General features: G+C 40.3%; 1 protein-coding gene across 1 annotated transcript; it reads right to left on the bottom strand.

Moving 5' to 3' along the window:
- Window positions 1-12,963: 12,963 nt before the first annotated feature.
- On the bottom strand, window positions 12,964-15,895 carry hoxa1a (homeobox A1a). The gene is made up of 2 exons (XM_076301401.1): window positions 13,827-15,895; window positions 12,964-13,705 (listed from the first exon to the last, which is right to left on the bottom strand). Exons 1-2 carry the CDS (start codon window positions 14,473-14,475, stop codon window positions 13,374-13,376), a joined length of 981 nt encoding a protein of 326 aa, XP_076157516.1. The 5' UTR covers window positions 14,476-15,895; the 3' UTR covers window positions 12,964-13,373.
- Window positions 15,896-16,175: the final 280 nt, after the last annotated feature.

The following is a 16,175-nucleotide window of genomic DNA, read 5'->3' as shown; positions in this document are numbered from 1 at the left end:
TCAGGAAAAAACATAAATATTCATCCATTCATTCATTAATAACATTCAATAGCTGCTTACATACTTGTCTTTAAATGACATCTAACTCATCTCTCATAGATAGATAGATAGATAGATAGATAGATAGATAGAGATACTTTATTTATCCAGAAGGAAATTAAGGTGTCCAACCATCATACACAGACATATGACTTCCACGTCCAACCATCATACACAGACATATGACTTCCACACACGCACACATACCTACAACAACAAAAATACAAAGGATGTCCCTCATCCACCCTGCCTAGTTGGTCCTGGCCCTGATGTCTGGGGTAAGTAAGTCAGAGTCTCTTGGCCCTTGTCATCCATTTAGTTGGCAGGATCTTATCTCCTTTGGCATTTTTCTCAGATGGAGGATGGGGACGTACTTCAGAGATTGTTTATGACTGGGTGTAAATCCCAGAAAATGCCTTTGAATATATCAGAATGTAATTCCTCAATATTATTGGGGTTTTTTATCATTAATCATCACACATGCTTTTGATATCCAGTTAACCTTCATATTCTCACACTTGAATTGTCCACATTCTTAGGCCAAACCTTTTCCAATCTCTCTCTCTCTCTCTCCCTCCCTTCTCTCCATGCCAGTGTAATACTTGGAGAAATCTAGATACTGATAGTACTAACGTGATAATCGTGTCTCTTATTAGTACTGATGTGATGTTTGTGGCTGAAGGGATTAGTCAATATGTTTTCTCATTTCTCTGTATTGATTAGTCAGTCAGAACCCTTGGAGCTGTTCTGCAATGCCATACAGAATCAATTTAATCTGTCTACAAACGTTTAAGTGAAATGAATGATTTCCTGTATCAATACCTCTAATAAGAAGATAAGAAGATGCAACCTTAATAAGAAGATACAATCCTGAGTCCAAAGACTTTAAGGATGTTCTGTGGATGTGCATTTAACTTGGCCATCTTCTCTACTGTGCCATGTGTGTGCTCACTTCAAGTGTGTGTGTGTGTGTGTGTGTGTGTGTGTGTGTGTGTGTGTGTGTGTGTGTGTGTGTGTGTGTGTGTGTGTGTGTGTGTGTGTGTGTGTGTGTGTGTGTGTGTGTGTGTGTGTGTGTGTGTGTGTGTGTGTGTGTGTGTGTGTGTGTGTGTGTGTGTGTGTGTGTGTGTGTGTGTGTGTGTGTGTGTGTGTGTGCGTGCGTGTGTGTGTGTTCTGCTGTTTTAAACTAGACAGAACTTTATCGCCACATGGCCATCAAATCATAAACCATCATAGCAGTCCAGTGACATGTACACACCTACACTGTGCTAGATATTCTGTGATAACTGTACCTGCTCCTGTGACTGTGTACGTTTGCGTGTGCGTGTGCGTGTGTGTGTGTGTGTGTATACACTGTGCTAGATATTCTGTAAGAACTGGATCTGCTCCTTAGTGTGTTAAAGGGCCACCATTTGAGGTCATGACCATTACGCCCTTTGTCTCCATGAGGCAAGATCAATATGCAGCTTCCTGCTGCCGCTAGGATCAATAGGTTAGCTTAATCATGCTTTAAAGGTGGCAACTCAAGTTTACATTGAACAACCTAACAATGTTGCATCAGCACTCGCCAGAAGTCTTCTGTCAACTTTTGTGTAGAGAAATAAGAGATATTGGTAACAGTTGGTAATGTCATAGCAGATGTCACGTCCTGTCACTAGTCATGATCACAATTGATATCCAATGACATGCCAGTATGATATTATTAATACTGCCATGACAGCTCAAACAATTCCTGTTGCCATAGCAGCATGCTTTTAATCTGTCATTATCAAACATCTTGCTGCAATCATTAATGGTCATCATACATGCTGACATAAGTAAGTATAGTATATATATAGTATATAGTATATAGTATATAGTATATACACTGGACAATTGTCATTCCGGTTGGACATATGTCATTGGACAGTCTTATGGGGGCTCTGAAAAAATCAGTATCTTTTGGGTCATTATCACAATATTATTATTGAGTTGTCATGGATGTTATTCTGGTGTGTGCCGTAATGCAAACGGAAGCTTCAGTGTGATAAAGTGACAAGCAAAAGAGCAGGTAACAATTCCCACATGGGAAGAGAATTGCTCCTTAGCCCATTTAAAGAAACATAATGGAGCAATAGGATAAAGTCTAAAAGTTATTTAGGGAAATTGGTTACTACTGTGTAATACCAGTGAATACCATGCCTTTGAAAGATCTAGAGATTTTAATTGTTCCTTTAACACAATAGAAACAGAATGCTCAACTTCAACAATCTAGAGGATCCTTGGGGCAGGTTGGGATTAGTGTGTTTGGTTTGTGTTATCCAATAAAAGTCAAAGTGCACACACACACACACACACACACACACACACACACACACACACACACACACACACACAAACACACACACACACACACACACACACACACACACACACACACACACACAGACACGGTTCCTAAGCCCATGTTTGATCAGTAAAGCTAACAGTCTAGTGCGCAACTAATCCCACTGAGCAGCTGTTTAAGAAAGGACATGAGCTGTGGAATCCTAGATGAGGAGAATTGACCCAGAGCTTACACACAGACACACACTCATAAACATGCACGCTCACGCACACTCTCTCACACATGCACACGCATACACACATAAACAGACACACACATTTCCCAGCACACGAGAAAACGTATAACAATATACAGATGAAAATATTATAATTTGTCATGAAACCTGGAAAACATGCATATGTTTCCTGTGTGTATGTGAGTATTTATCAAAGCATGTGGTATCCAGGCACACGTCTTTCCGTACATTTATTTGGTTTATATTTTGTTGATATTTTGTTGTGGAGATGCGCTGTCTAGGTTTCAGCAATTAAAATCATGCATGTTAAAATATTAATTTATGTAATGCAAAAATCGTCAAATTTTTGTGTCATACCAGAGAAATGCTATGAGACCGTAAATAACTGTCTCACATTAACCATGTTTTGTGATTACTGAGGCACTGAGGTCATTGCAGTTGTGCTGTCATGTGAAGGGTTCTGACAAGCCAGACAGAAATGCCTTGCTGAGTGTAGGATTCCTCTTGGAGATGAAAGACTATGATTTCCTCATTAAATCGGGCCAATTTAATTGAATCCTATTTTATTCTTTCTCCCATGGGAACAGCAACGCAAGCTGCCACCGCCGTATCGACCGCTGCTCGTCTAACAGGCCCGCTTGTCTCTGGGAATATTGCGTGCAGCGGCGTTAACTTCTCATCAGGATTATTGGCTGGCAGGAAATTTAACATTCACATGAGGGTGCAGAGGCTCCCGGAGCCAAATGCCAGTCTATAGATCACGTCATCAGCGCACCGACACGCAGGTGACACGCAGGTGACACGTCGCGCGGGGAGAGAGGAGTGATCTCTGGCAGCGCTCCTTACAGATGGCCCTGTCACGGTCAAGTCCCCACAGACTGGCCGAGCTCCTGCTGCACATATTGTAATGAACTCTGGGACGGACATGCTAGTTACAGGTGTGTGTGTATGCGCATGTATGTATATGTAAGTGTGTGTGTGTGTGTGTGCGTGCGTGCGTGCATGCGTGTGTGTGTGTGTGTGTGTGCGCCTATGGGCCGGGGGTTCATGGGCACACTTCAGCAGAAACAGGACTGCACAGAAATGGGCAGGGCCAGAGGTGGCAGAGAGAGTGAGAGGGATACAAGATGATGGGGACAAGAGAATGAGTTAAGTACAGACAGGTGCCATAAGTGTGCGTGTGTGTGGTGTGTGTGTGTGTGTGCGTGTGTACGGTACGCACACATATGTGTATGTGTGAGTTCTACAGACGGGCTTGTTATGCTTGGACGCGTAAAAGTATCTGCTATTTTCACAGGTAGGCTTCCAGAGAAGATCTTCATTGTGACAGCCTTGAGTGGCTCCATGACAAATTGCTTTTAATCCTCACTGATTGTGTTTTCAGCGGTTGTCTGTCAGAGCACTTACCCCTAGTGTCCACACAACAAAGACACTAAAGACACTTTGGTTAAAATCTCCTTCCTCTCAGATGCCAAGGTGTGTTACTCCAGGGGGTGACCTACGGTTTGGGGGAATGATCTCTCTTTTCCTTTGTTGCTCACCATTTCAACTCGTAATTATAAAGGTGTGGGTTTTTAAACATTCTAACATAACATTCCGTTCTGCAACAATTCAAGGTTCTAAAATTCTATGTTGGATTCAGTGAACCCAGATATTCTTTAGAATGTTCATTTTCCAACATTCCTGTCACACCGATGTGACATTACACCTTTAAGGGTTAATTATTGGGACTTTTATGAGTATAATTATTGGGACTTTTATGAGTATGCAAAAGTGCAAAAGTATGCTGAAGTGCAGCATTTGTTTACTAGCCTCCATGCAATCTGTCTCTTTAACAGCATGTCAGACTAACAACACAAATACGCTGAGTCTCACAATAAGTCAGTCGTCCTAAGGTTTCACAATCTTATTAAGTTGAACAAAGACTTGAATTCATATTGGTATTAAACTTTAGACGAGTTTCTGTGTGCCTAGCTGTTATGATGTTTGCATCTTACAATGTTTTTGTGGTTTTTTTTTTATATGTACTGTACCAGATGTTTCTGTAAGTCACACATTACCAGTGTATGATACATGTGCAAACACACAAAGAGTGCCCGGCCCTGTATCATTGCATCTCTCTCTCTTTCTCTATCTCTTTCTCTCTGTGTGTGTGTGTGTGTGTGTGTGTGTGTGTGTGTGTGTGTGTGTGTGTGTGTGTGTGTGTGTGTGTGTGTGTGTGTGGGTGTGGGTGTGTGTGTGTGTAGGTGTAGGGCTAGACCTATGGATTGTTTTGACGTGTTTCTTAGTGCTGTTTCTATTGATGCAGTCACTGAATTCCTGGAAATAGTCAAACCATGAATATACCCTCATGGTTGTGTCCATACCAGCCCTTCGTCAGTCAGTGCAACCACATGTACATCACCAGACCTGTCAAGAAGACATTCAGGACTATAAATGATTTTGTCTTGGTAATATGGCAACCCAATCCATCCGTCTTTGCCTACCGTGTCAGAGCTTAAAGCAGCAAAAACTGTAACTTTATATTTCAGTATATTTTTATGTAATTTGTTTTACCAGCTTGATCTGGAGTTTATAGCATTATTACATAGTATTATAGCTAAATATATATTTACAGACATTTGTCACATCATCACCCGTTACAAGCATAACACAGGCCACTATGGGTAGGCCTACTTTATTGGGGAACCCCCTGACTTCATTACCCTTCGTTCGCATAGATTTTTTTTTAATTATTATTTCTTTTTACTTTCTTAAACTATGTCCCTTGCCTCATTTGCAGAAATGTACCATTCTATGTTTTTATTCACAACCTTCAAAGGTTTTGTATAGGTTTAGGTATAGGTTTTGTATATGTACTTTGCTTTATTTCACATCAAAAAGAGCTCAGTTGTGAGGCTTAAAAGTGCATAATCAAGGCACATCAACAAGCCATGCATTGAATACAAGCCATACAGTATCTAATAACAACAATATTAAGGACTACTGAAAACAATATTGAGGATTTGTATAGCAGCACTTATAAAACCCTGAAATGAATCAACTTTCGGATGACATCAAAAAGGCCCCAACTGTAGCCAGTTTTAAATCTAGACTTAAGACCAAACTGTTCTCAGATGCTTTCTGCTAACTGTGCCGAGTTACAAATTCTGAATCTGCCTTGATAGTTATTCTACTTTATCTTTTATTACTTTTTTATTTATTTATTTATTTATTTATTTTTATTATTTGTTTTTACTACTTTTGCCTTTGTTTTTTGCTTACTAATTATCCTTTATTTTTAAATTATTTTACCTTGTGTTTTATGTTTTCTTTTTATTATGATCTTTACCTTTTAACTATTCTTTGACTATATTGCCTTTCTATGCTTTTTATTTGTTATTATTGTTTGGTTTTGTTTATGTAAAGCACATTGAATGACCTCTGTGTATGAAATGCGCTATATAAATAAACTTGACTTGACTTGACTTGACTTGAAATGGTTGTGTAAATAAAAGTATAAAGGAGAATATCACCATAAAAGCACATATAGCATCAAACTCCAGGTTCAGATGCAAGTCTAATGATTTCAGTGACCCAGCAGTAACATAAAGTGTTACAAAAATTAGCCATGTTGGCATTTACTGTTCCATGTTGAATAATCAATTGTTTCTGAAATCAGCAAGGGAGTATATGTCAAATATGTGGTTTAGTATATGTGGGTAAGTCAACCCAGAGAAAGTGGTAAACTTCCTAATAGAGGAGTGCTATGGTTTCACTCACCTCACCAAGAAAACCAAAAGGCTATAATTTTAGAAGTTTTACCATGAGTTCATCACTACCCACCAAGACACTGTCCATGTTGTCACTGTTTGAAGTATTTTTTATAACAAATGCTTGTAACATTGATATCACTGATGTCTGGTTAATCTTATGCAGAAAACAGAGACTGTGAAAAAGACAGTAATGTGGAGATGCAGTTAAGAAGAACTGATAACTCCTGTCCTGAGTTGTGGAAATATTGAGTGCAATTCAATTTGTTCAATTAAAACATTTGGTCCTCCTGAAAAAATACACAAAGTAAGTGAAAACAAACACAAACACTATATTATACACTATGTACTATTTTTTTGGTATCAGTAGCCTTCAAGTGAAAAAAACCCCATCAAACTTTACAGTACATTGTTGTGTAACACTCTTAGTCAGAGTCCGCTAATTGTTCCTCATGGCTCTCTTGCTGCATGTTTCGTCTGTGCAAAAAAAAAAAAACCTCTGCCGATCAAGCAACAGACTCTTAATGCACAACTTCAGTGCTAGTCCTCTTACCCAACAATATAAGCATGTCATCTTTCTCTTTTTGTGCAGACTGGGTTGTGACAGACAGTATGTGTCTGAAGATCTGACTGAGAGACACGGGACATGTTTGGCAGGGATCATACATCAAGGCAACAGGAGGAATAAGTGAACTAATTTCTTAGGACTTAGAAACTTAGGACTAATTTCCAGAAAGGAGAGGTGGCCATATTACATACTGTTGCACATTAATACAGATAATGAATCCTATGATGGAAATTTGTCAATTTGTCTTCCATTTGAAACAATTCACTGCAATTCATACAGTTTCAGCTTCTAAAGAACCTGTGTTCACAATTTAAGTTGATACTTACCCATGATTAATCACTAATTGATGACGAAATAGAGGCTATTAGGGTGTGTGTGTGTGTGTGTGTGTGCGTGCGTGCGTGTGTGTGTATGTTCTGTTGTTTAAACTAGACAGAACTTTATCGCCACATGGCCATGAAATCATATACCATCACAGCAATCCAGTGACATGTACACACCTACACTGTGCTAGATATTCTGTAAGAACTGGACCTGCTCCTGTGTGTGTGTGTGTGTGTGTGTGTGTGTGTGTGTGTGTGTGTGTGTGTGTGTGTGTGTGTGTGTGTGTGTGTGTGTGTGTGTGTGTGTGTGTGTGTGTGTGTGTGTGTGTGTGTGTGTGTGTGTGTGTGTGTGTGTGTGTGTGTGTGTGTGTGTGTGTGTGTGTGTGTGTGCGTGTGTGTGTGCGTGTTTGTGTGTGCGTGTGTGTGTGTCTGTGTTTGTGTGTTTGCACGTGTGTACATCTGTGTGTGTGGGATCGAGAAGGACACTGTAGGCTACACTTGGATGTGTTGAGTGCCTGTGGGAGACGGTCTGCAATGTGAAATATAAATATTTCAGTTGTTTTGAGTGTTTCTTTTTTTTCCATGCTGAATGTGATATGTGTTTACATGTACATATGTGAAGGTGTGTTTGTACATGTCACTGTGTTTGTGTTTGTGTGTGTGTGTGTGTGTGTGTGTGTGTGTGTGTGTGTGTGTGTGTGTGTGTGTGTGTGTGTGTGTGTGTGTGTGTGTGCGTGTGTGTGTGTGTGTGTGTGTGTGCGTGTGCGTGTGTCAGGACGTCACATTAGTCACACTAAAGTAGGTCATTCTGGAGGGTGTTGACGGACAGCACAAAAGGAGTAGCTCCTGATGCTGCTAACTAGCCTGAGGTTAAATGATCTCCACAGGAGATCCACACTTAGCTGCTTGCAAGCCCAGGGTCACCATGGCGTCTGAATAGTGATGGATGGACTGTTCCCTCATCTACCTCTCTCCCTCTCTCAATGCTGTCTTGTTCTCACACAGAGAAACACAGACAGAATATAACAGGGTAGAAGGAAAGAGACAAAGAGGTAAATCCAGTTTTGGATGCTGGAAGGAACTGGAAGAACCCATAATTCCTCATTAATTCTTCGTCATTTGTATCTTCAGCATTGTCCTTGCCTTGTCTACATCACTTTGTTAACAGTGTTTAGTTACAAAAAATGAAATAAAATGAAATATTTTTTTTCTATTTCAATTTAGCTTTGAGGCTAAAATAAGGGCTTAGCCCCTTAGTCTATAAAGAGTACAGAATAAAGAATAATTTATTTGTTCTGAAACTTAATAACTTAATAATAATAATTATTATTATATTATTAATATTATTATTATTATTATTATGATGATTATTGTGTGTGTGTGTGTGTGTGTGTGTGTGCTTATATATATAAGAGGAGCTCCCTCTTATTTGCTACATTGTCTGAAACATAGCTCAATTTAATTTTTTTACATCTCTTAAAGCTTGGCTAACACCTGAATACTAAAGCGACTGAGCAGAACACCATTACTTTCCTTGCTCTGTCTCTTCATTCATAGATCAACAATGTAATTGGCTTCACTGTTAGGCCTACATTTATTCTTGTTCCAAGAGAGACCAAAGGAGTGAGCACTCAGACAGGTAAAATGACAAGCCTAGACTCACATACAAAAATATTCCCTCTCTCTCTCTACCTCTCTCTCTCTCTCTCTCTATGGAGGTAACTTCCTGGCCTAATTGTGTAGGCTACCAAATCCACTGAAACAAAACATTTTAGAAATATTTTAGAAATGTTAGAAATATTATTGAATAATACAAATGTGTATTTTTTCTAATTTAGAATTGGTTCATTTACATTAATATGTGCCATCATAAAATAAATACAGCAAAATAATAAAAACAGCTTATTGTCCTAGGCACACAAAGTGGTCAGTGACATTTTAGGAGGCTAAAAGTAAGTCAGCAAGTAAGATAATATATATAACATCTCCCTTATTTAATGAAATTGTGGGTTTGTTTAATTAGTGTTTGTATATAACCCTTACTCTAAATCTGTTAGAACAACTGTTAACAACTGTTACACACAACCAACTGTTAGCTAATATGTTAACTGTTCGTTAACATGTTAGTTTTACATTCTTGCAATCAATGTTGCACACTACCAACTAATGTAAACCAACCAAAAGTCAATTTAGCATGTCCCTTTTATCCTGTGTGTTTTTCATGAAGTAGGCCTATATGACATTGAGTCTTCCTCAAAAGCTCTCTCTTTCATTCGCTCCAACCAACTGGATTTTTTCGCACTACATGACCTGGAGCTGAGTCCTCTGCCCTCTGGACTCAAAGACACCTGCCATGATTACCCTGCAGAGGGAGATGTAGCCTGCTGTTTTGATTACAGCTGCTTTGACATACTGTGACCTAACTCTGTAAATTTACCAGCACAGATAAAAAAAAAAACTATTACAATGAATGCCTAGACTGTGGGTACTACACCGACTGCATATGCATCAGAAATAAAATGAAACAAATAAAAAAAAATGTACTATAGTCATAATTTAGCAGAAGAGGTAAAAAAGAAAACGGTACACATTTCAGAACGATGGACACTCATAAAATGACAATTCATTTTATTATTATTAATATTATTATTAATATTATTATTATTAGTCTATATTGAGTAGGCTAACAATTGAATAATATTTTTCATAATCGGTTAATACTGCTAATAATTAGGCTATGATATTAGCTTACCCTAATAGATCACTTGTCTTGAAAACAAATTAGGAATTAGGTTGACCAAAGCCTGGCTAATATTCAAATTATTTTGGTTTAGTATTTATTTGTACAGCCTAAACCTTTTTGATAGGCTATCTGAGTAGCCTACCATTTATGTGGTAGAGAACGCTGATTTCGATCACTGTAGAAATGCCTAGTGCATTACATTTACAAATAATTGCAAATTATACAATTAACAATTCGAAATAAAACTTAAGTCTATATTTAAAAAACATATTTTTTCTGCCATTACACCCAGTCCTTCGTTGCCGCTATAAAATTCATAATTTCCCGAAAACAGCCATAAAAAAACAGCTTGGCTTAACCTGTACAGTGTCGGCATAGTCTATCCATAGGCTCAGTACACTCTTAAAACGAATGTGTTGGAAAACAACACAACTTGCGTTGTTTTTAACCAAAAGTTAAGTGTTTCAATTGTAAGCACAAAAAAGTTTAGTCCACCATTGTCTCTTTAGAGATAAACTGGCTATATAGCCTATAGGCTATGTTAAATACAACCACAACTGTTTCCTATTGATAAGCCTGTAGCCTCATACTTTAGGCCTAATTATTACACGTCATATGAATTATTCCTATTAATCGGCCTATTTATTCACTTTTGTTTTTGGTGTGTAGGGGAGCGCGGGGCACAAAGTAACGCGGGGTTAAATGTAACACGGACTTTTTCCCTATTTGCAGGGGGTTGATCGAGGCATGCTATTGGTCAGTTAATCACATTACTATGAGACGGTATTCCACAAATTTTCAGTCAGTATGGACGTGTTTCCACGTAGATCTGCAGCAAAACGCCTTTTGAAGACATCAACTTAAATGTCTAGGTGGTACTTGTCTTTCCATTACTGAGTTGTGGGTGCAGCTCACTGACTCCAATCTTCTATCATCTTAATAACCGTCTTGTAGGCTAAAAATGAACACCGTTTTGAAACATGTAGCCAACTCATAGCAGGAGCTAGCTTATCTTATAACAAACGTGACCCAGCGGGGTTAGTTGTAACGCGCTGTTACAACTAAGCCACTCATACTGTACAATGATGTTGCAATACAAAAATATGCGCGTATTAGTGTTAGTTTAGTTAGTTTTTGTGATGTTTTGCATTTTGCCTCATGTGTTTTCAGGTTTGAGGGCTTTTCTTGGCAGGATTGACCTTGGTTAGACTCTTTGCTTCCTTTGGCGCATATTTCTCATGTTATTTCTCCGTATAGAAAATAAAGTCAATTTTCCACACACGTCTGTTGTTAGTTCATGACTTATGTATCATAAATAGTCAGATCCTATTCTATCATACACATTCAGATACATTTATTGAATTAATCTAATTAAAAACAGCCGTTTGGATGAGTGTTACAACTAACCCCGCATATGGGGCAGGTTGTAACATTTCACCTATCGCCACTCTCGGTGGAATTGTAAAAGAACAGTAGCTCCTACAAACAAACTTCCAGTGCATATGTGTAACAGAGATATGTATGTTGCTTGTTAAAAAGTATAACTAGTGAAACTCAAATGATTTTAGAATTATTTAGCCATAACCAAAAAGTGTTACTTTGTGCCCCGCGCTCCCCTAGCCTAATTGTCAAGTGTTGGTGTTATTATAAAATATTAAAACGCTCGCCTACTGTAATCATTTGATTATTGTTTGAGAGCCCGTGTTAAACAGCTAAATCTCGCAGCAGACCTAACTTTGACTCGCCTAGGCCTATGGTGTATGCATCATATGGCTTTAAACTTTAACCGTAAGATGAAACTTATCAAAATAATGTATATGTAATCGAATCCGAAAAAAGTAGATGACATTGTCTTCACATCACACACGTGTGCCTTGTTTGTGCGTGAGGTAACTATGTTGGGCGCGTTTCCCAAAACCATAGTTGCTAAGTAAGCAACTTGGTTGGTTGCAATGCAATTTCCCATTGCCAACCGACTAAGTTGCTAACAGGGTAGCGACTATGGTTTTGGGAAACGCACCCCAGGCTAGCTTATTCCTTGGACCATGTGTGTTCATGTGGAGGAAAGAATCCATAGCATGCGGTGCATATCAAAAATTTTTAACTGGGATTGGCCTGCACGACAGGATATTCTGCGCACCGTACGGCCTCTTCTGTGCCGGCTGTTAACTCTAGATTTTTTCCCCCTGTCACTCCAATGCTCAAGCAATTAAACTGAAAATTGCGAATCTTTATACCCTCTGAACATTGCCTACACTGTTTCGGGGACAGTTTAAAATATTCACTATGAATTACCATTGTACTAGGCGTGCGCTATAGACTGCTTCAACCAGAAAGACATGCCACTGTCAATAGTTTGTGCTTGGCGAACCGAGAGACCGATGTCGCGTTTTTCTTTTTTGTCCCTTTCCTTCGATAAGGTAGCAGCTCGATATGTTTGTCATACAGCGTCGTGGTGACATCGTTGCGCCTCACCCAGTCCCTTGCGCTCACAAATATGCCTATAACCTGTCAATACCGCTCACGTTTACGTGCAGTCGCTGAGTAAAAGACATGCCCTCCCGTGGGAGCTTCCATTTCAACGCAGCTTAATGACCGTCAATCGTTTGAGGATGTGCGTGTCAAGTCAGAGGCTAGCCTACATGGACCCTCATTATCAATGGCCATCTAATCATTTCAACGGTTAATTTATGAAAGGCGCAGCAGAACACTTGCACAGTGTCTTGTTGATAGATCAGCTTGGGCACTTTGCTGGACTGGAGTTTTTAGCCTACTAAATAGGTCACTAATTGCGCTACACTCACTACATTAGGCCTACGCCTGCGACAGATCTAGTGTGGGGTAGATGGGCTACTGAAAAGCAATCATCAATGGCCTCCAATCACCATTAGATATCAACTACACGAGCACAAATTCCTTATCCCCTAAAAGGCAGGGTCAGGGGCGTCCGGAAGAAGTTATGAAAGACAGAAAACATTGCTCTATTTCATAGCAACAAACAGACGTTTAATTTAGACACTGACCCGTAATCTTTGGTTAAAGCAATTCATAGGATTTAACAAAGATAAAAGTATTTTCCTCTGCGACTGATAAAACTCAGTGTTATGTTACAATGAAGCCTCACGCAACAGGCATTATCAGCCTACCACAGAAAACAGTCAAAAGGCGGACCTGAACAGTGTACACAGTGATCGACAAACAAAACAGCAACTGCACGCTCAGCCAGCATTGGTATAAATGTACAAGTATCTAATCCCATATGATACATGTGTTCCATGATTGTTCTTCTTTTCTACAATAATTTATGTCACATCAGGGAGGAAGTGTTCTACCTCCTCGTGCTGATTATCATGCGAAGGGCGTCTGAAAACGGACAAATGCATGTGAACTTCAACTGGAGGATACAGGAGATGGTGTAGATGGGGTAGAGAGAGACTTTTCCGATCCATCATCGCCTTTTCCTGGGCTGCTCCCGGTGTTGCACGGTGATTTAGGGAGCATTCCCTCTTTCTCACGTTTCTTTTGCTTCATGCGCCGGTTTTGGAACCAGATCTTAACCTGGGTCTCGTTCAACTGGAGCGCAGCTGCGATTTCCACTCTCCTCGCACGGGTAAGGTACTTGTTGAAGTGGAACTCCTTCTCGAGCTCTGTCAGCTGTTTGGTGGTGAAATTTGTGCGGACGGTATTGGGCTGCCCACTGAAGCCAAATTCCCCTGCTTTCCCTGAGAATACAAGGACAGAGAAAGATAGCGATAGAAAGTGGTTGATGGTTATACACCCAGAGTCTAAACACATTTTCTTGAGCATGTTTTAGATGAAAAGTCTCGTTAGCAGCGCGCTCACCTGTCTTCGGTGGATTCCGTTTCACCCTCATCCAGTCAAATGTCTGGGCGTTGAAAGCGCTTTCTGTCAGCGATGGGCAGCACGCATCGTGGTGGCTCGCGTTCAAAGGCGACAAGGCGTTTGAGCAGCCTGCTGTCAGGAGGGCTAGGCTGGGCTGCTCTTGGCCATGGCCGCACGACGTGTGAGCAGCGAACTGGAGGGGTCCGTGCAGATGTGCGCTGCCGCCGCTGTAACCTTGCCGATGCGTGAGGTGGGAGTGATGCTGCACCACTGACGAGGATATGTTCCCGGAGTAAACGATGGGCGCGCACTGTGCAAGACCAACTGCTGTGTCTACTTCCTGATTCAGTGCGTAATGGTTGTAATTTGAGCAAAAGCCCTGCGTGCCATAGCCCGCGTGCGTGCCATACGCAATGCTCAGCGAGCTACTGGGAGACTGATAGGAGCCAGGTTGTTGTACATGAGACACGGGCCCTGTGTCCGGAGATGTTCTACCTGCAAGGAAGCGATCTTCCCCGATACAATTACTCACCGCAACAGCACAGGATTGGAAAGTTGTAATTCCATGATCTGCGTGGAATGTTCTCACGGAGCACGCGCCACCAGCATCTCCTCCACCCATTACTGTATAATCTAAGAACGTGCTCATGGTGGCATTGCATGAATGACACACTGACCGTCGAGAGGACCCAACTCTAATTAATGTCTGGACACTTGTGCGAGGTCGCACTAAGTCAACGTCCGCTCTTGTTAATCAGATAATGTTGGTAAGAGACCTCACGGGGATGATATGAATAAAATGTGACAGTCACGTGAGTCAGGTCAACCAGTGAGTGGCCGGCACCGGTGCTCCCCTTGACTGGACTGTGGGTGACAGAATGTCGTTAACACGGTATTTAAATTCAGGCCGTTCATCAATCACGTGTATGGCCTCGACAATGTTGGTTGAGCAAATGGCAAACCGATCACACAAATACTAGCCGACAGAGGATGCAGTGCATGGACGCAGGGTGAAGTAGTCAGACAACTGAGGATAGTAGGGCAAATACAGAGGATGCTTGGAACCTTCAGGTATGGAGTTTTATGCTACATGGATGACTGATTACTTGATAGCACACACTCTTAAAACGAATGTGTTGAAAACAACACAACTTGCGTTGTTTTTAACACATCTCCGTGTCCAGTTTGTGTTGTTTCCTCTTTTTTAATTTGTTACACAATATGTGTTGAAAATAACACGGTTTGCGTTGAAAACAATGCGTCGTTTTTTTAACACATCTCTCCAGATATGGACAACACATTCGTTTTAAGAGTGCAGTGATTCGACAAATCCATAATGGTTCGTGCAGTGCTATGTAGAACCTATATGGAATTTTCTCTGTCCTCCTGACAGTCATAGGCATAGTCTTGACATACTTGTGCCTTCTCAAAACCTCATATAGAATAGATAGTTGACCTAAAGATATCTATTTTCTTAGGCCTTAATCTTTGACTGCGGGGATTTCTTTTATTCCTCTTAGAATATATGCAAATGGTGTGTATATGTGCGCGTGTGGTTGTGCCTGGGTTCTTGCGCGCGGAGCCTATAATATGAGGCAGATAAAAGGAGTGAAATAGCCTACTCTAGTCCCTTTGCTTCGTGTGTATCTGGTAAAGGGATACGCCTGCATGTGTAGACTAGGGTAGATTGGGTAGCCTACTGTCGCATTAAACTTGGTTCAGCTATGGCCTATGAAGCATAACCTGATTCCTGCTGCCTTTAATTATCCTTAATAAAATAACCCACCGAGTAAATATTACACAAGTCCCATCAGTATCCATATTGACTCGTGACAACATGTATGGTTGGATATTTGTTTTTATCAGTGGAACATACTGTACACGTCTTATGTCAGTCTTGATATGGCGCCTCCTGGCGTCACCATTTATCCTACATCGCTGCGCTCTGCAAATAGTCATGTCCTTCAATAAAGTCAATAAAAATGCATTTAGATGAGCATGAAGTTGGACACAGCCTAATTCGGTAAAAGTGCGGCCTATCCATAGTCTTATTAAAATATTATCGGAAATTAGAATAGTAGTCACTTGTTAGAGTCATGTTCAACCTGTATGAATATACAATTGCACCGAATATCATGCAGTGTTTTTGAACGTTGTACTTTTGAACAAACACTTACAGACTGCAACAAATTATTTAATCGGACAACCGAAAGGAGAGATATCCTACTATTATTATTGTGGATGAAACAACAGGCGTACACACAAGAATTATTGGATATCCTAACCTTTATTTGATTGAAGATTAGAATAAAAACAGTAAAGAGCTTGCACAAGTGGGCCTAAATTGGC

The sequence above is a fragment of the Alosa pseudoharengus genome, unplaced genomic scaffold (genome assembly GCF_046254945.1).
Source record: "Alosa pseudoharengus isolate Yale_2024_CS ecotype anadromous, Long Island Sound unplaced genomic scaffold, YU_APseudo_1.1 YU_APseudo_1.1_scf_23, whole genome shotgun sequence".
Taxonomy (NCBI): domain Eukaryota; kingdom Metazoa; phylum Chordata; class Actinopteri; order Clupeiformes; family Clupeidae; genus Alosa; species Alosa pseudoharengus.
The sequence above is the reverse complement of the archived record's forward strand: the minus strand, read 5'-3'. Positions and strand labels throughout refer to the sequence as shown.

Excerpts from the sequence above, each read along its gene's own strand:
- hoxa1a (XM_076301401.1), bottom strand. The coding sequence starts at position 14,475 with ATGAGCACGTTCTTAGATTATACAGTAATGGGTGGAGGAGATGCTGGT. Across the intron at positions 13,706-13,826 it reads ACGGAATCCACCGAAGACAG|GGAAAGCAGGGGAATTTGGC; the intron begins GTGAGCGCGCTG and ends TTGTATTCTCAG.